Consider the following 21,503-nt stretch of genomic DNA (forward strand, 5'->3'; position numbering starts at 1 on the left):
TACAATAAAAAATATAACACAATAAAATATTTTACTTTTCATTTTTTTTTTTTTTTGGTTGGGTTTTATGTCACACCAACACAGAAGAGGTCAAATAACAAGACAGGGACAGTGGGAGAGCGAGACGAATTTACAAGTGCAATATATACATGTATGCCACCATTGCCTCCTGATTGGGGGCATAAAATCAGGAATGACATACCCCAATGTAATATCACATAAATACTAGTGCAATTCCTGACAAAAGCAAAGCCTATTACTGTAAAATTGTACATAATTATCATCTTGAACAGTAATAAATACCTTTATAATAAGTTTCTATTAATAGAATTGTCATATTAAATAACCAGAGAAATTTCATCAACATTAATAGCAGGAATTGAGAGATATTATCACTTCAAATGTGGATAATATTACAACTTAATAACTGGCTTGGTTATTCAGCCCTATACTCTAATCCTAGGAGAATGTATAATAGAGCTATGTCAGTACGGTGTACAACAGATTATTGACATGAATTAAGTTGTTTTACCATTTGGTATGGTCCTTGTTGATATGGTCCACCTCGTCCTCCACCACCACCACCAAACATAGGACCCATAGGCCCTCCAGGACCCATACCTCCATACACACCCATATTCTGTTGGGGAAAAAAAACAACATTATTTTAATATCTTTTCAAAGCTTACCTGTTAGTAAACATTTCAAGTCTTGAAAGACTTGTTTATCACAACAATCGAGATTCATACAGAAAAAAAATTAGTGATATTCTTTTTTCGTCAGAATATTTACAGCTGCCCGTGATTAAGGGCTATATAATATGACCTTAACATAAATGGTAGAGATAGACCTAAGTTGTTCTCTGTATTGTTTATAAGGCATTGATGTGTTTCTAGAACTATTGTCTATTGTTTATAAGGCACTGATGTGTTTCTAGAACGATTGTCTATTGTTTATAAGGCATTGATGTGTTTCTAGAACTATTGTCTATCATTTATACACAAGATGGCTTTATACCACAAAATATCAACTACAAAAGATTTCAAGACAGCTGAACAAGTAGAAACATAATTAAATCATGAAAATGCTGACATGTGTAGGCCTGTAGTAGTACATTTAACACCAAACTCATCAATACCTAGGTCACTTAGGTCATGACATTGCATTTTTTCCCATAACCCCGTCAAAGTGGCAAGTAGAATCACATACCTGTTGGTAGTTCTGTTGATCAAGCTCTGCACATTTTCTCATTTTTTCAAACAAGAGTTCTCCCCCTTTCTTGCAACTGTCAAGAGGACCAGTGATTGTTACGACTCGGTCAGTAAAGTAGGTAGCATCTTGTGCACTGGAAAAAAAGACCACATAGTACATAAAGAGTTAAATAGAATATTAAATTCTGAAGATTAACATGTATATTCCTGGCAATATATATGATACAATTGGAGATTTGTGATTTAAACAAAAATATGTTGCTTGAAATGTGTATTCCAGACACAGTATTTCAAGATCATGGTTTCATTAATCATAGAAACTTGGCTCTATTGCTATGCTAACCATATCTATGATATTAAATGTATAATTTAAGAACTTTAAAGCAACAGTGATACACACAATATATTGGTAAAATCTCATTTTGTTATATACTAAGAAATCACCACGGTGTTATCCATTAACAATACAACACTTGTCATATATAATAATATAATGAACAATTCAATCAACTAAAGCATCCCTGCATGTAATGAACAATGTAAAGCGTCAGACTGGGGTGGTACATATAATGGTTAAAATCTTCATTATACATAAGATATTACCAGATCATCATTGCTTTCAAGGTCACTGACTTAATTACATCCCAAATGAAAAGAAAAGCCGAAAGTGATCCCAAACAATAAATTAGTTTTATTCAGAAAACATCAGACTGGGGTGGTACATATAATGGTTAAAATCTTCATTATATATAAGATATTACCAGATCATCATTGCTTTCCAAGTCACTGACTAATAATGCACCAATAACAAAACTACATCAAAAATTCCAAATTAACGAATTACTTTACCAATGTAAAGCATCAGACTGGGGTGGTACATATAATGGTTAAAATCTTCATTATATATAAGATATTACCAGATCATCATTGCTTTATACATTAAATTATATACACTTGATAGAAACCAGCCACAACAGAAAATTAAGTGTACAAACTTCAGATTTGTAAGAGAAAGAACTTAACCAGTCACAAAAGCACAGCTTTTATGGAAAACAATTAAATAAAAGAAAATATAAAAGTCGAAATATCTCAATATGCCTTCAGTAGAACAGTTGTCAGTACTTTGTGGTGTGAAAATAAAACAAAAACGTTCACTTATATAGAGGTGCTTATTACAAAATTTACCATCAAATTATATTTGCAAGAATCTATGCTTCATTTCATGTTAGCACCTTAGTACACATCAACAAAGTACTACATACATATCATTTATCAAAAGATTAAGCATCAGACTGGGGTGGTACATATAATGGTTAAAATCTTCATTTTATATAAGATAATACCAGATCATCATTGCTTCATTATTCATCATTAAACTGACTTTTCTTTTCTTTTTTTACAGTGAGTAATATGTGACATTACAACATTTCAGGTAATTTTACTTCTTGCCTCCTTTAAAAGTGGGACAATACCTTCTTAGCCCCCTCTGTCATTTGAATAACAGTATGAAAGGAAAGAATCACAATTCTTCATCACAAAAAGAATCTAAGTACCCAGTGAAGTATAAGACGACATGCAACCAAAAAAACAAGATTGCATTTGAGAAAAATGCTATGCCACCGCATGGTTAAAATTTCATAGCTGTACATCAAAGGACAAGAAAGTAGGTCACATCATCAAAATCTAGGTCAGACAAGAAAGTAGGTCACATCATCAAAATCTAGGTCAAAGTTCAATTTTACAACTAAAACTGTGTACATGGTCAAAATGTCAATGCTGTACATCAAAGGACAAGAAAGTAGGTCACTGTCCCCTTGGGCAAGGCATAATTTTGACCAAAGGGTTTAATAACAATCTTGATACAGGTCCACCAAACAACATTTCAAGTCAAATATCTAAGCTATAGCTTTCTCCCATTCAGAAAACATTCGTTTTATTTTCTGTTTTTACTACGTGTACATAATGAGAATAACTGCCCCGGGCAGGGCCAATTTTTGACATTTGAACATTTTTGGTAGAGGACCTATAGATGATATTAATTATCAAACATCAAAGCTCTATGCCTTGAACCTTCAGACAAAAATTTTTTTTTTCACTATATGTACATAATGAAAATCAATGACCCCGGGGCGGAACCAATTTTGACCCCCAGGGCTATAATTTGAACAATCTTGCTAGAGGTTCACTACACAATGTTTCATGCAAAATATCTTAACTCTATCCTTTGTAAATTTAGAGAAGATGATTTTTTAAGTTTTAACTATATACATATAAGATAAACCTATGGCTCCCAGGGGCGGGGCTAATTTTGACACAAGAGGCAAAATTTGAACAACTTTGATAGAGTACCTTTAGATGATATAATTTAACAAATATTAAATCTCTAAGCCTTGTACCTTCAGACAATAAGATTTTTTGATTTTTTTTACAATATGTATATATTGAAATCAATGACCCCAGGGCGGGGGCAATTTTGACCCAAGGGCTATAATTTGAACAATCTTGCTAGAGTTTTACAACACAATGTTTCATGCAAAATATCTAACCTCTAGCATTTGTCAATTGCTAGAAGAATTTTTTTAAAGTTTTTACTATATACATTTAAGGAAAACCAAGGACCCCTGGGGCGGGCCAATTTTGACCCCAGGGCTATAATTTGAACAATCTGGGTATAGGTCTACCAGACAATGCCTTATGCAAAATATCTAACCCTAGGTTTTGGGTCTTTACAAGAAGGTGTTTTAAGTTTTTTCTTACTATATGTACATATAGCTAAAATCAATGACCCCCGGGCCAGGCCGATTTTGACCCAAGGGCTATAATTTGAACAATCTTGGTAAGGGTCTACCAGATGATGCCTTATGCAAAATATCTAAGCTCTAGGCCTTTTGGGTTTTTACAAGAAGGTATTTTAAGTTTTTACTATATGTACATTGTGAAAATCAATGACCCCCGGGGCGGGGCCAATTTTGACCCCAGGGCTATAATTTGAACAATCTTGTTAGAGGTCTACCAGACAATGCCTTATGCAAAATATCTAAGCTCTAGGCCTTTTGGATCTTTACAAGAAGATTTTTTAAATATATTCTTATAATTCCTTTTGGTTGCCATGGCAACCAGATTTCTGCATGGAATGAAATTCTTTGAACAACTCAGGAAGCCTTCACCCAAGGAACAATCCTGCCAAGTTTGGTTGAAATTGGACAAGTGGTTTTTCACAAGAAGATTTTTTAAGTTCACTATATAATCTATATAACACACACACACACAAACAAACACACCAACACACACTCGGGTGAATCGCTATATGCCACCGCATCGCAGATGCTGGGGTGGCATAAAAAAACACCACTAGAACAAGACTTACGGCAAAACAATGACACAAATTTGAAGATCAAATCCATTATTTTACCAATGTAAAGCATCAGACTGGGGTGGTACATATAATGGTTAAAATCTTCATTATATATAAGATATTACCAGATCATCATTGCTTTCGAGGTCACTTATAATGCATCAATAACAAAACTACATCAAAAATTCAAATTATGATTAACTTTACATATAATGGTTAAAATCTTCATTATATATAAGATATTACCATATCATCATTGCTTTGCACATTGATTATATACATTTAATAGAAACTCCGATTCGCTTGCAATTGGCGAAACAGATTTGTAAGAGAAAGAACTCAATCAGGCACAAAAGCACAGCTTTTATGGAAAACAAGTAAGTAAATGAAAATATAAAAGTCAAAATAGCTCAATATGCCTTCAGTAAAACAGTTGTCAGTACTTTTGTGGTGTGAAAATAGAAAAAATAGAACAAAAACGTTCTTATTTGGGAGAAGGTGCTTAATACAAAATTTTCCATCAAATTATATTTGCAAGAACCCATGCTCAAATTCAACTTAGTACACATCAACAAAGTACTACATCAATATATTATTTATCAAAAGATGAAACATCAGACTGGGGTGGTACATATAATGGTTAAAATCTTCATTATATATAAGATAATACCAGATCATCATTGCTTCTTTATTCATCATTAAACTGACTTTTCTTTTCTTTTTTTTTTACGGTGAGTTGAGTGAGGTGACTGAAAGTTGCAGATCAAATCTAGTATTTTACCAATGTAAAGCATCAGACTGGGGTGGTACATATAATGGTTAAAATCTTCATTATACATAAGATAATACCAGATCATCATTGCTATTCAAGTCATGTTGATTACGACATATTTTGCAATAATGGTAATTTTCTTAAGACTTAATATTGTAAAGTCAGCTGACAAATTTTAAGCCGTTACTATGGCTAAGTGACAACCAGGCAAAAATATGCAAACCAGATCCCAAAATACACAAAGCAGAGGATATTTGATTTGGCAGTAAGTAAAACAATGTAAAGCATCAGACTGGGGTGGTACATATAATGGTTAAAATCTTCATTATACATAAGATAATACCAGATCATCATTGCTTCATTCCTCACAAACTGTTATATCACCATCAAAATGAAAATTACTCTTAAGAGTTTTGAATAATATCACATCATAAAACAGGGATTGTCAGGAACCCAATCACCTTCGTGGTCAATTCCTACACATCTAAACTCCAAACCAGTGTAAAATAGCCGATAAACACGACTCAGACCAATGTTATTTCTAAATCAATCTTTTTTTAAAACTATGTCTAAGTGACAACTATGCAAAATACGCAAACCAGACCCCAAACAAGATTGCATTTGAGAAAAATGCTATGCCACCGCATGGTTCAAATTTCATAGCTGTACATCAAAGGACAAGAAAGTAGGTCACATCATCAAAATCTAGGTCACCTGATATCAAAGTTCAATTTTACAACTAAAACTATGCACATGGTCAAAATGTCATTGCTGTACATCAAAGGACAAGAAAGTAGGTCACTGTCCCCTTGGGCAAGGCATAATTTTGACCCAAGAGTTTAATTCAAAACAATTTTGATACAGGTCCACCAAACAACATTTCAAGTCAAATATCTAAGCTATAGCTTTCTCCCATTCAGAAAACATTTGTTTTATTTTCTGTTTTTACTATGTGTACATAATGAGAATCACTGCCCCCGGGCAGGGCCAATTTTGACACCAGGGGAAAAATCTGAACAACTTTGGTAGAGGACCTATAAACGATATTATATATCAAATACATCAAAGCCCTATGCTTTGTACCTTCAGACAAAAATATTTTTTTATTTTTTCACTATATGAACATAATGAAAATCAATGACCCCCGGGGCGGAACCAATTTTGACCCCAGGGCTATAATTTGAACAACCTTGCAAGAGGTTCACTACACAATGTTTCATGCAAAATATCTTAACTCTAGCCTTTGTAAATTTAGAGAAGATGATTTTTTAAGTTTTTACTATATACATATCAGGAAAACCTATGGCCCCCGGGGCCGGGGCTAATTTTGACACAAGAGGCAACATTTGAATAACTTTTGTAGAGTACCTTTAGATGATATTATTTAACAAATATTAAAGCTCTAAGCCTTGTACCTTCAGACAATAAGATTTTTTTATTTTTTACTATATGTATATATTGAAATCAATGACCCCCAGGGCGGGGGCAATTTTGACCCCAGGGCTATAATTTGACCAATCTTGCTAGAGGTTTACTACAAAATGTTTCATGCAAAATATCTAACCTCTAGCATTTGTCAATTGCTAGAAGAATTTTTTTTGAAGTTTTTACTATAAGTTTTTATACATATAAGGAAAACCAATGACCCCCGGGACGGGGCCGATTTTGACCCCAGGGCTATAATTTGAACAATCTGGGTAGAGGTCTACCAGACAATGCCTTATGCAAAATATCTAAGCTCTAGGCCTTTTGGGTTTTTACAAGAAGGTATTTTAAGTTTTTACTATATGTACATAGTGAAAATTAATGACCCCCGGGGCGGGGCCGATTTTGACCCAAGGGCTATAATTTGAACAATCTTGTTAGAGGTCTACCAGACAATGCCTTATGCAAAATATCAAAGCTCTAGGCCTTTTGGGTCTTTACAAGAAGATTTTTTTAATTTATTCTTATAATTCCTTTTGGTTGCCATGGCAACCAGATTTCTGCATGGAAAGAAATTCTTTGAACAACTTTGGAAGCCCTTCACCCAAGGAACAATCCTGCCAAGTTTGGTTGAAATTGGACTAGTGGTTTTTCACAAGAAGATTTTTTAAGTTCACTATATAATCTATATAACACACACACAAACACACACACAAACACACACACACACAGGTGAATCGCTATATGCCACCGCATCGCAGATGCTGCGGTGGCATAAAAATACAAAGCAGAGGATATATAATATTGCATAATTAAGTAAAACAATGTAAAGCATCAGACTGGGGTGGTACATATAATGGTTAAAATCTTCATTATATGTAAGATATTACCAGATCATCATTGCTTTCAAGGTCACTGACTTATTATGCATTTATAACATGAACATCAAAATGCATCAATAACATCAAAAATTCCAAATGAACAAATTATTTTACCAATGTAAAACATCAGACTGGGGTGGTACATATAATGGTTAAAATCTTCATTATACATAAGATAATACCAGATCATCATTGCTTTCAAGGTCACTGACTAATAATGCACCAATAACAAAACTACATCAAAAATTCCAAATTAACGAATTATTTTACAAATGTAAAGCATCAGACTGGGGTGGTACATATAATGGTTAAAATCTTCATTATACATAAGATATTACCAGATCATCATTGCTTTACACTAAACTAATCCTCATGTACTGAGTTACGTATAACTGTAACAGGAATGTCCAAATAGTGCTTTTGGTTTTTACAACCACAGAGACCGTGTGAACAAATCAAAATTACAGGATACCACACTATCATAACAAAAAATTTTGTATTGAACAACAAGAATAAGGACCAATATTTACGATATATACTTTTACCTATTCAACATCAAGTACTTCTACTTTTTCAACAGGTCTGAATCATCTTCATCTGCAGCCAACACACATTTTTCCTATAAAACTTACATTTAATTATAATTTTCCTACAAAAAAAATGTCATACCTGGAGACCACAATATGAGTTCCAGATTGCTCCATGAAGTTCTTGATCACAGAGCCCCCTTTTCCAATGATTCGTCCACAGATGTTGTTTGGACACAGTATCTTCATGGGATGATCTCTGAAAATGCAAGAATATATCTTAAAACAATATCTAGGGACACTTATTTCTATACAATATTAATACACCCATTCAACTAAATAACTTGTATATGAAAAAAATATCATGCAAAAAAAATAATTCAAAACTCTAACCTATTCAAACAACTTCTTTATATTTTGATCATATCCATTTCTTTCCACAAAAAAACTCTAATTTTACATACCAATTTCAAACATTTTCTAAGTCATGAAGTATATTACTTCCCAATTTGAATAACATTTTAAAAATTGTAGATTGTAAACTGCCATCTCCATTAAAATCTATGAATTTATACAGTGTTTCTGCCAGCTAAGATTTTCTGAGGGTCTTTTATGACCCTCTGTATGATATTTTAGGGGTCATTTCAAATTCATAAGGGTCATGCCAATAAATTTAACAAAAATGTAAAAAACAACAGGTAACACTTTATAAGTTTTATTTTCTAAGGCACTTTACTTCTTGCCAGAGAACATATATGTACCATCATGTAGTTCAACTATATGTGAATAAAAATATTGTTAAATACTTGTTTTTGTGTTATATTTTTAAATAGTTATTTTAATTTTTTTTGTCAATTTATTCACCTGTATATATCATCAACAAAATTACACCATTTATAATGGATTGTTTTTCTTTCGGGGAATTAGGGTCATTGTCAACATTTTTTTATATGATACTTCTTTTTGGTCATGGACAACAATATTTTGTGTATTTTTCGTAAAGAAATTGGTCAATCTCCGCTATTTTGGAGCAGACGGCATTTTCCAGCAGACAGTTAATTCGTTCGCGGAATATGACGACAACAAAATAAATAATTTTGTCTGGGCGCTTTCAATATATGCAGTATCGTATAAATGCAAGCGTTTATTAACTAGTTGAAATTGGCTAAATGCCGGACCACGGACCCGGTAAATTTCATTTCTCATTAAAATTATAGTGGAGCCCACGGTAAACATTCCGTACATTTTTATACTGAATTGACAGTTTATAGTCTGTATATCTGACTCGTGTTGAAATCAGCGACGGGGAAATTATTGCGTCACAAAATACGCACTAACTAAATTTCATTGCGTCATGGCCAAAAATAGTGCGCCAAAAACGCGCTCTGGCAGAAACACCGATTTATATAAAATCTTCAAAACACACCTTTCACATTACTTGAAAACTTTCTCAGCCATTAAGAGTATAGGTCACTTTTTTCTAACATTTCTGGTTTGAAACCTTATTTTTAAAGAACATTAAAAGCCCTACTTTGAGTATGTCACATCATATACATGTATATAATGGGATATGTACACATCAAATACAGTGTACTTTACCATAATTGTAAAATTTTTAAACATTTAATTGTACAGGATGTATATAGGATCAATATCAATATGAAATCATTATAACACATTTTTAAACAATACCTGTCATTCCCCAGTTGATCTTGAGGTCCCTTTCTGCAATAAAAATGACAACACTATGCTAAACACTACAACACAAAAGCTGCTGCCATGCAAACAACACAAACACACACATTACACGTTATCTATAAGATGGAAAACTGCCCGACACTGCTAATTCATTCGGCCACTCACCTGGTCAGTAACAAGATGATTAAAAATCCCATTATGTCAATGACAAAAAATAAATACATCTCCTTACATATACTCTGTTCTTCAATCCTATCTAGAATATCTTGAATATCATAGTCAATGAGAACTGTAATCCATAACCCATGCAATTATTTCATGCACATATGATCAATAGAGGAAACATCTGTATAAAACATGCTTATCTCCCTTGTACTTATTTGCAATGAAGTTCATATCTATAAAAACACACACATTCTGAGGAGTTTTCTCCCTTCCACCAATTTGATTGAAAATTTCATGCTGCTTAACAGTACAACAGAACCATGCTAGCCTTTCAAAATGAATACATCTACTTACCCTTTGACAAGGTTTTGTGCTTCAGCTTGAACAATTTTCATGATCTCTACACATGCATTCATACAGCTTTCTGGACTTCCTTTAATGGTGATAACCTGAAAAGAACAACATGTCATTGGCCCTTTAGATGTGCTATCTGAATAATGACTTTACCATTAGACAGCTTGCATGTCACCTCACTTGGTGGACCCAAGAGATGTATAGACTCCAGTAATTTGAACCTATTTAGTCGTTGAAACCATACAGGGTTAAACTGTGGCTGAAGTTCTGATGCCTCAACCCATAAAAGATTTGCCTATTCAATTCATTTGACTATCGTAGTATGAAACTCGCGAAAGCTAAAAACGGAGTTTTTCTTAGTAACTAATCATTAAATGAGCAATACTATAACCACAGCATCCCCACCCACTTTAAAAGAATATCTCTGCCAAAACACCTAGCTCCTTCTGAGCTAAAAATTGATCTTTCAAACCTATACTCAGTCATGTGAAAATTATTTGCAATTTGAAGAATAAAAGTGCTTTACAGAAATGGATAGCATTGAAAGTACACTTTGATAAATGATTTGAAAACAATCAACTAAACTGATAAATCATTCTTACTGTTTCTGGAGACATTGCCATTTCAGATCTGTGAATGTCCACTCTGAAAAAAAATAAAATAGAACAGTCACTCAGAGACTTCACAACAATAGAATGGCATTAACTTTATCAATTATAGGCGAACATTCCCAGAATCGGTTTTGTTATTTTTTCCTAGCTAATTGGACCTTGTGATGCCTGTGTTATTTATTCAGCCGGACATACAAACCTCAAACGGACTGTGGAAAGTCTGTGGCCTGCAAGTTACCAACTTGCCTCTTACCAACAAAGTTCTTAAATCTAGCAGACAAGATACTGTTTTTTTCAAGTGAGATCAACCTAAAAAGTAACTTGTGATAGCATTACACATTAAGTGTTTCCAAAACAGAATCTACCTGCCTCTACATAACAAAAGGATGTCTTGAGCCTTCCATATTAGAAAAGTTTTACTCAATATGTGAAAAGCAGGTGAAGTAATGTGACTGACCAAACCCAAATACCACACAGGGTTTACCGTCTACAGAAAATTTGAAGTGAAAATGATAAAGAATCTGGCCAACTTTAGTTTGCAAACAACATGAATGTTCTTTATACACTAATCAGCTAGACAATAACTTAATTCTTTGTGTATAACTTTACCTTGCTCTGCTCTGTGTGGTTATGTTATGAATGGTCTGCCCTTGTCTCCCAATAATAGCACCAATAAACTCACTGCCAACCACAATCCTGAAAATAAAACAGTATTTTCATTAATTCATCTCTCAAGTCTTCATCTATTACTCATGCAACAGAAATATATATATACTGTTTTAAGACCCTTCCATTTAAAATTTCAAGAAAATTATTACTATCAAATTTTTAGCAATGATGGTATATTCGATATAAACATTATGCAGGTTAAAATGCATCATACTATCTGTTATTTAAGGAGTTATTAACATCAGTAAACCCCAAAGTAACTCTCGCCTACTTTCCTGTTTTCATAATACCCATTTTTTTTTCATCACTCCTCACCCCCCCCCCACACTGTTACATCATTATTTCAAAATACCAAAATGGCAACTTATTAATGTGTTATCGAATGTCTGCTATCTTTAGTTGAATTAAGTCAGAACATGTTTATAAATATTACAAAATTAAGTGGAGCTGTCTTTCTATTTAAAACCATAATATCTTGAATTGGTATTAAATCTAAGGTCAAGAGGTCTTTAGCACAGAGCTAACCATACCACACACAACTTTACCTTAAAGGCAATTCTTGTGCCCTATTGTTCTGACCCCCCTGAGGGCCTGGTCCTCTCTCCATAGCCCTATCCATGTTTTGCCCGCCATAATTTGGTCTTGGTCTGCGCATTGTCTTGTTACTTGCAAAGTCAACCTAAAGGAAATGTTCAAATTAAAGCTAAACAAGAAAATGTACATCTATTCACCAACAAAATTGAAACCTATTTCTATATACACACTAATGCTGGCAAGACAGCACGCGCAAAAAATGACACCATTATTCAGTCATAAATATCATTTTCTACTTGTATAAAAATGCAGATTTTTTTTACAAGTTATATGGTTAATGATTTATAAAAATTTATCATCGACAGATTCTGAACCCATATTTTCAGTGTCTATTCTAGGAGGGGCAATGGGGGTATTCACCCATATTTTTGAGAATTCACCCCTATTTTTTCAGAGGAAGGGGGACAATTTTACATAGACAAAGAAGGAAAAAGATCAACAAATGTAATAAATTCTCACTTTTCGAGAAAAATCCCCCCTGTTTTTCAAATCCTAGAATAAACACTGTATTTTACAATATACATAGTTTTAACACTCCCATGTGTTCTACACACAGAAGATCTGAAGAAAAAAATGCCAATTTTTAAAGGCATACAGGCCATAACAGGTGATTACTTTCAGACAAAGGAAAAAATTTTCAGGTGGGAAAGTAGCCTTTGAACAGCTTACAGTTATATAGCATCCCTTACACTTTAAGTGGACAATCCTAAAATCAAAGCAGGACATAGTAGAGCTGTCATCGATATCGACAATATCGATGTATCCTTGATATTTTTTTGTCGATCAATAATCGATACACATTTTAAAAAATCGATACTTTTGACTTATAAATTAAATGTCTAGAAATTATACAATTCACTCAAAATATATGCAGAAACAATTATTTATATCAAATGTGATGCTTTTGTTATATAGTGGAATTATTTCATAGCAATGGTGACAAAAAATATTGTCTAGAAAAAATCATGCAGTGGACAAGACACTGTACAGAACATGTTTGTGACTGAAATCATTCAAACAGGTATGAAAATGAATGACAGACAAGTGAGTATAGGATATTATCGATATATCGGTGTATCGTTGATTTTAGTTACTTGATATCGATATATCGTTGATATGCTTTGCACTGAATCAATGACAGCTCTAGGACATAGCGATATCAACAATTCAGCAGGTTACGGGTTAAAGCTATATTAGTCAACATACCTTGATTGATGATCCCTGAAAGTCTATGCCATTTAAACTTGTAACAGCCCTGCAAAAAAATTAATATTGTCAAGTCTTTAAATCGAAGTGAAAACATTTCTCTTTGAAAAAATGGACATCAACAAAAGGTTCAGTAAAGCCAATGAGAGATCAGGGTTAAAGATTAGAGCTAAAAATGTTCAGCTGATTTCTAAAGCACCTTCACTTTGATAAATTGGTAATAATCAAGTAAAAACCGGTCGAGATTATAATAAATATTTGATTAACTATTATTTGATAAACTTGTTTACATTGCAATACTAGAAATACTTATAAAAGTTTTCGTAAATAGGTCTTTTTATGGGACAATAAAAAATAATCTGTATGTACAATTGTACTGTAACATACTGTTACTATACAATTACTTACATTTGAGCAGCTTCTGGATTATCAAATGTCACATACACCAAACCCTCTGCACCAACTGCAAACATAATGAAAATATTAATTTTGAAAAGTAATAAATTTCTCATTATCTGGAAACCAAAATTTGCTCTTTCTTTTTCAGTTAAGTCACAGCCAAATGCAGCAAATATGTTGTGACAAATTAGCTTTTAACTTGAAAAAAAATGTACTTAATTTTCTTAAGAAACAAAACTTGAAAGAGCTACCCTGTTCCTTTTCAAAGAACACATTTTGTCAGGCGATGACTTTTTAGTCTGACCCAATAGGAACTTATCTGACCAATGCATCATGGAAATTTAAGGTGACTGAAGAACCACAGACATAAATTGTTTGAAATCGACCAATGTTTCTTAATTTTTTTTAAACCTCAAAGTAAACATGTCTGATACTGCCCAATTTTAGTAGTTCTAGTACTGTTATGTTTCTCAATTGATTACAATGTATGAATTTTATCTGCTCACCTAATTCACACTTTTGAACAGGACCATATGAACGTACAAGCTCCTGGATTTCTTCAGCACCAATATGACTAGGAAAGTTGCGAATTTGAACTTTGTTTGAACGCCTGAAAATATAATGTAAAATGCCTGTAAGATATTTCTTAGCTCTGATGGAGGAGCTAGGCCTTTTTTAAGCCAGTTTTTATTTGGATTCTAGACGCACTACCAGATTTTCAGTAGAAAGCATTCATGACTTTAAAGGGACTCCACTGAGGTTAAAAAGCCTAAAAACATAACATTTGAATTTCTTACATAAATGAGCTGGGACACTTTAAAGTAAAACAGAAATACATGCAAGGATAGTTAAGAAATATACTTTGAAATTAATTGAAAATTGTATTTTTATGCTTTTCTAAACCCGATTAGAGTGAAAAGCGTTTAAACGCTTTTCATTTTGGGTCATCTTTTACAATTTGAATAATTATTCTGGAAAAACGAAATGCGCGAATGATCTGAAATTGATTAGTGGTCTAAACCTAAATCAAATGGTACATTTACCTGGAAAAAATATTTTCAGTCCAATCATGTCAAAAAACCTCAGTGGAGTCCCTTTAAGAATTCTTAGTGCTTGATAGTTAAACACAAGCCTAGATAATGTAGAATTTTCCAAGTTCAAAAAGGGACCAGATTCTATTCAAATCCATGTTAGAGTTATGGGCCTTGGAAAGTGACCTATGATGCTCTCAAGTGTGTGAAGTTTCTTTAAGCTAAAAAGAGACAAAAACATGTCACAATTTAATTGTTTAAGATGTATGGTTTGGGGAAATTAATTTTGTAACAGTTTTGGTTTGAAACTGAACCTTATAATCAGCGGGTAAAGTTAATCAACATTAAAAAATTTCAGACATGCTCATAGAAACTAATGGTATGAATAATTTACTTAGAAATTCATACAAATGTATGAAATCTTTGAAGATGTTTAGAAGATTCCAACATGGGCAGGAGATCATGGAGGACAGAGTGTCACTAAATGTCTGGTGTATTTTGCATACAGTTTCAAACATAAGGCTTTAGCTGTAATGTTGTAAATGCAAGTTTACCTTCTTCGTCCGACTGATGGCTCCACTTGCATCATATCTGACCAAGAGAACTTATGACCTGTAATAAAAATTTAATGTCGAGTTATTTCTATGGTGTTTAATGAATTTTGCACCAAAGCTATTAAGAGTTTGGCACTCTGGGAATGTTTATGCAATTTCCTGCATACAACTGACAGAGTGTGGCAGCGGAAACATAAAATAACTGCAAAAGACCCTAGCTGGCCATGCACAACCATTTGGATGGAAGAAAGCCAGAGCTTTATATAAGCATTATTCAGAATTGTATTTTCATTAAAAACATAACCTCACTGGCCTATTTCCTGGGTAAGATCCAAGGGTCAAAAGCACAAGTATAAACAAAGTTCATTTCTTTTGTATAGTTTAATATATATAAGATAAACAGTGATCTCCTGGAAAAGACCCCTATGTTTATCAGGTCTAGTATATCGCCAGATGAGTGTGTGATGCACAAACATGTATGATGCACCAATTTGTCTATTTTACGATGCACCAATTAGTGTTCGAGTATATCATGCACACAAGCAGTGTGTCTACACTTACCATAAAAGAATATTCCTAGAAATATCCCAACACAAAAAAATATCTTTTACCATCAAGTCTCAATGGTAAAGGGTCAACTCGGCCCTATACCAACTCGGCCCTCTATTAAGAACATATGTTAGGATATAGATTGTTTAGAGTGTTAAGTTAATAAAAATTTTAAGGAGAAAATTAATATAAAGTTTTTCAGAAATATGATTACTTACAAACAGAAATTGAAAAAGTTGGCAGTGTACCTGTACATATAGTCCAATAGAGGTCTGTTAGTGTGAAAATGTTTAACCATGAAAGTAATGATGAAAACATATCAAAAGTAATCATTACCAGTAATATATAATCATGGGCAGAGTTGACCCGTGTCGATTTGGAATAATTATTCTGACCCCGATTCGTCACAATAATGTAATGATTTGCGCCTAATAACCAGGTAACATTTCAACTTTTAACAATTTTACTTAACAAAATTTTCATTCCTAATAACAAGACCTATTCAATATGGAGCATAAAATATAACACAATTTTTTCTTTTCAAATATTATATTTCCAAGTTAATTAAATTCTACTTCAAATTCTAAGATTCTGGATGCATTAGGTGAAAGAAGCAAGCAAACTTAAAAGAAAATGTATCAAATTTTTTATCTCCACCCACTTAGCCACTACAAAATTCCTGATTTTCTACATAAATAAATTTGCATTTTATCAACATAGAACATTTCTGTAGGGAATAATTGGTTTAAGACTATTTGCCCTTGAAAAATAAGCACTTTCAAAGACAATGGGGCAGTCCCCTGGAATGTGATGTTACAGAAGCCAGTCCAAGCACGTGACTAAAACGTGGATCGGCCATCTTGGATTTCGCCGGTAAAAATGTTGTTAAAGAAATCGTTTTAATCAGCATTGCAGGCATGTGCGGGCTGCAAAAGAACAAATGCATTTCAATTTTCTCTCACCGTTTAATTTTTCGATAGCTTTGTCGACGTTAGCCTGATCCTCGCAATCAACGAAGGCGTAACTTCTTTTCACCAAAATGTGACCGACCTCAACACCGTGCTCTTCGAAAAGGAAGCGTAAAGTGTCTTCGGGACAATTTGGCATTAAATTCCCTACATATACTCTAAATGACGTTTCTTGTTCTGAAAGTAAATATATATTTCAAAATCAATTGCATTATGGCATACAAAAAGAAAATAAAGAAGAATTGCAGGAAAAAATATACGGACTATGTTAACGCAGACAACTTTATGGCCGCGGATTAATTTATTGATAAGTACCACTGTCAATATAGTGTAAAGTTGGTTTGATAATATAGTGCTGCAATTTCTTTTTTTACTCAATTTTACCATTATTTAGGTTATATAACCTTGTTTTATTAAACTATATTTATACTTTTTAATGTATAAATCGCTACTTGATATATTTCGAGGCGAATGAACCAGAAACATACATCGTGCAACCCCTACGCTAAATTGAATTGTGCTGAAAATAGTTCTGACTGGACAGCTGAATGCGCTGCCTCGTAAGGTCAGATGGTCCTATTGATTTTCCACAATCTAACACTGTATAGAATTTGGCCTAAAATTAAACAGGCCTCTCGTATATAGGATATACATTAATGTATGAGTAAAAACGGCTTGTACGCAAGTTCCCGTGGACGTGTCAAAAAGACTTGTATTCATCCAGGATCGGGTAAATTGTATATCAAAGTGCAAAAACAGTTTGGATTTTAATTAACATTCGATCAATGTTGGGTACTTAATTGCTAGACCAAAAAAATATTTTTATCTTGTCCCATGGCAAAAAACGGCGCGCATTCCTTTCAGGTAATCATACTCAGGTTTTATGTTATAAAATCGGCCTGCACACTTTAATTAAACAATATATAATCGGTGCAAAACACCTTGCACTCTAAGATTTAACCTGGATCATGCATGATCTGTTATTGTATGTCATGTTGAGATTCTATCAATTTCAGTTATATCTGTATGAACAAGTAGTACTGAACAAACAACTCAGACACTTTTACACCCGCCATTCGGACAATTTTAATATCCTAACCAGTTAAGCAAATATTTCAGGGGAGACAACGTACGTCTGTCCAAAAACAGCGCACGTTGTTTATAATAATTATGTTCAGGGACATATATGTATTTTACCACGGACTTCAATTACTTGTAATTAAAGTCCATGATTTTACCAGGTAAAAAAGAAAAATAAGAGGAAAAAAGAAAATATTCAGATTTATGGACAGTCCACTTTAATAATGATTTATGTAGGATAATATATGTTTTTCTTCTCGCGCACGTTCTTTAAAATAAATGCTTATCGCTTTTGTATTCCTCTACAAAGGGAAAGAACTGCGCAAGTTCTGTTGTACATTTATAGATACCAATTTATCGTTATGTTAAAATATGAGATATCAGAGAAAAGTTCGCACTACCTAGACAGTTTAAAGCACCATGCCGCCAGATTTTCAAGAAAATTTAAAAAAATGTATTTAAAAGTAAAATATTGTAAAGTGAACAAAGAAAATAATTTACATTTTGCAAACAGCTCTTGCAATCCACATAAATTACCAAAAAGAGGTCAAAATTAGCCCTTACTGCGTTAGTAACGCAATAGGAATATGGTGATAAATACCGCAAAATCAGCCCTTAATCGCATATAACATGTAAATAATTACTTGAATCTTAAAACCTTTTCCCTCATATAGACGTGTTTTGACGGCTTTTTGTCCCCATCCCGCCCTTTTTGAGGCCTCAAACAGTGAAAAAAATGCTCTATTTAGGTCCCAAACACTGTTTTTCGTATGAGAATGTTGTTAAAAAAAGTGACACTTTTTCGGCGCGGCCCCCATCAGAATAATACATCAGGAGGTTGCCAGAAGGGGGATATGCCCCTTCTGTTTGGGAGATTTGAAGAGGAGCGGTAGTCCCCCTCATCGCCAAGAAAAATTTTACATAGTGACAGGCAAAAAACTCTTAAAGTGTAAAACGCTGAAAAGCTTTTAATCTCTATATCATTGCATTGAAAGTAGACATTTGAAAATACTTTTTTGAAGAAAAAAAATGCCAAAAAATTTTTAGCATGGGTTTCAGTAAAAAATTTTAAGAACATTTGTTCAATTTTGTTTACACCATATTCCAAGTTTCAAGATTAAGCAATCTATTTTATAAACATGCGTAAAAATTTCTAAAAAGATTCACATAGCATGGGTAAAGGTAAACAATTTACTTTTTTAAATTTTTTAGACTTTTTCTTAAATTTATTTTACGGTTTAAAATTTGGTTTCCCTATCATCCTTTAGTCTTTTTAGCGCCAAACAATGAAACATGTCGCCTAATTTATTATACTTGTTTTGCATATTATAACATAGCTGTTCACAGAAAGAAAGGTATAACAAAATTTCTAAGGTAGAAAAGACGTAGTGAAGAGAATTACCATGCAGTCCGATCCACTTTATTATGTTGTTTGAAACGTTCAAGCTCTAGGACATGTTGTTCTAGAGAAAAATGAATTACCACGTGCAAGATCTCTTAGCACTGGGCATTAAAGTTTCGCACACATATATTTAAATGTGTTTTCATAACTATTGCTATGTTAAATAAGCAACACTCAAAATGCAACAAATTTTGACCACAAGGGCATGATTTATATAAATATTGTAGAGTACCATAAGGTGATGCTGAATGCCAAATATCTTAGCTTAGGGAATTGCTCTTTATGAGACGTCTTTTTTTAAAAGATTTTATTATAAAGTATAATTATAGATCCTTTGACATTCTAGTGTATCAGACTGGAAATATTTAAATAACACGTAATGATCAATCACGTGAAGTTTGGTCGAAATCCACAAATGTGGTTTATAGAAATTGTGGATAATGACGAATGACGACCGCAGAACGGCAGACGGAATGCCATCAGAAAAGCTCAACTGAACATTTTGTGCTCAGGTAATCTAATGAAAAAATGTTTAAATAGTCAAGAATAACGTTTTGAAATGTTACATGAAAATGAATAATTCTTCAAATACAGAGTTATGTTTATGTGCTTGTGGTTTAGAAACTATGAGGTAAAATCTTATAATAATAACAAATATGTTACTTAAAAATGATTCGGGCAACTCCTTGTTTGCTTCATAATATTTAGTCGAACAAAATTTACTGATAATCAAAGTAAAAAAAACCCCAGAGGTTATGAAAACCGGTTTGTGTACCTACATGTAGTTTGTAATAAATGTGCGCCTAAACCCAATACTTTCTGTATGTAGCTTAATCCCCCTTATCCCTGTATGTGGCTCAACCCCCACTACCTGTATGTGGCACAACCCCCTATTGCCTAAATGTGGCTTAATCCCAACTACTGCCTGTTTGTGGCACAAACCCCTTTTGCCTGTATGTGGCACAATCCTAATTACAGCCTGTATGTTGCTACACCCCCCCCCCCCTACTACTTGTAAGTGGTGCGACCCCTTTTTTCTGTATGTGGCTTTATACCGTATTACATGGATGTGACTCAGTCCATTTATTACCTGAATTGACCCCCATACAACCCTCCACTACATGAATGTGACTTGACCCCCCTGTTCCCTAAATGTGACCCAGTCCCCCTTCTTCCTGTATATGACTGAAAAATCAACTACCTGTATGTGGCTCAATCCCCTCTACTTTCTGTATGTGGCTCCATCCCCTATTACCTATATGTACTCAAAACCACTACAACCTATATGTGACTTAATCCCACTACTCCCTTTATGTGGCATAAAACAATAAAAATTCAGGGTAAGAAAATAAGGCATTGCTAATTAGCCATATTCCTCAATAAATAAAAACAAATAAAGCCCATATAAAATATATATTTACATTTCTATTGGAACAATGTTAACAGTTACATAACAACAGTCATAAAGAACAAATATGAAGATAGAAATGTTTTTATGCTTGAATCATTCAAAAGTCTATACGAATGTCCATAGGCTCGGTCTCTTTATTAACCAAGATCTATTTGTAGTTCAGGAATGGTTTATATTCCTATTTCAGAAAGGTTCTCGAATTACAGCAGGGTGTGTCGGAAAACATAAATATCTCGTGTCATACATCAAATGTTTATTTCCTTGTTCGTGTTTTTTTCCATCCATTGATTGTATATTCAACCTGCAACACAACGCTAGTAATGGATATAAATTGAATTAATATATGTTGGCAGTGCTTAGATGATCATAGATCTTTATAAATGTCACGGAAAGTGACGATTTAAGCCTAATATTCACAAGCCTATATTAAAGATATTGCAATAAACCTTGTCATACAAAATTTACGCCGGTACATTCATTGTCTAAGTGGCATATAATATTTTACAAGTTCCAGGTGTCAAATGACCTTACTCCGCAGCCACTTTTGCTACATTGACAAATGTGATTGTAAATCATACCATTGGGAACAAAATTTGACCATTTGAAACATTTCGTCGGCGCTATTATTGTACTTATATTTC

General features: G+C 33.4%; 1 protein-coding gene across 2 annotated transcripts in view; it reads right to left on the reverse strand.

The window, feature by feature from the left end:
* LOC132714591 (insulin-like growth factor 2 mRNA-binding protein 2) overlaps nt 1-21,503 on the reverse strand; it is a 95,471-nt gene that overhangs the window by 11,637 nt on the left and 62,331 nt on the right. The window contains exons 3-15 of one of the 2 annotated variants that reach the window (XM_060697479.1): nt 16,964-17,146; nt 15,453-15,510; nt 14,374-14,477; nt 13,877-13,931; nt 13,469-13,517; nt 12,214-12,347; nt 11,609-11,695; nt 10,991-11,033; nt 10,389-10,483; nt 9,864-9,896; nt 8,314-8,430; nt 1,210-1,345; nt 533-640 (exon numbers count right to left, since the gene is read on the reverse strand). In XM_060697479.1, the coding sequence (XP_060553462.1) occupies nt 533-640; nt 1,210-1,345; nt 8,314-8,430; nt 9,864-9,896; nt 10,389-10,483; nt 10,991-11,033; nt 11,609-11,695; nt 12,214-12,347; nt 13,469-13,517; nt 13,877-13,931; nt 14,374-14,477; nt 15,453-15,510; nt 16,964-17,146 (1,202 nt within the window). The remainder of the gene's footprint in view (nt 1-532; nt 641-1,209; nt 1,346-8,313; nt 8,431-9,863; nt 9,897-10,388; nt 10,484-10,990; nt 11,034-11,608; nt 11,696-12,213; nt 12,348-13,468; nt 13,518-13,876; nt 13,932-14,373; nt 14,478-15,452; nt 15,511-16,963; nt 17,147-21,503) is intronic. The other variant, XM_060697480.1, reaches the window with a different exon arrangement.

Source organism: Ruditapes philippinarum, unplaced genomic scaffold, assembly GCF_026571515.1.
Source record: "Ruditapes philippinarum isolate M1 unplaced genomic scaffold, ASM2657151v2 ctg2797_1_1_1_1, whole genome shotgun sequence".
In the NCBI taxonomy this organism is placed as follows: domain Eukaryota; kingdom Metazoa; phylum Mollusca; class Bivalvia; order Venerida; family Veneridae; genus Ruditapes; species Ruditapes philippinarum.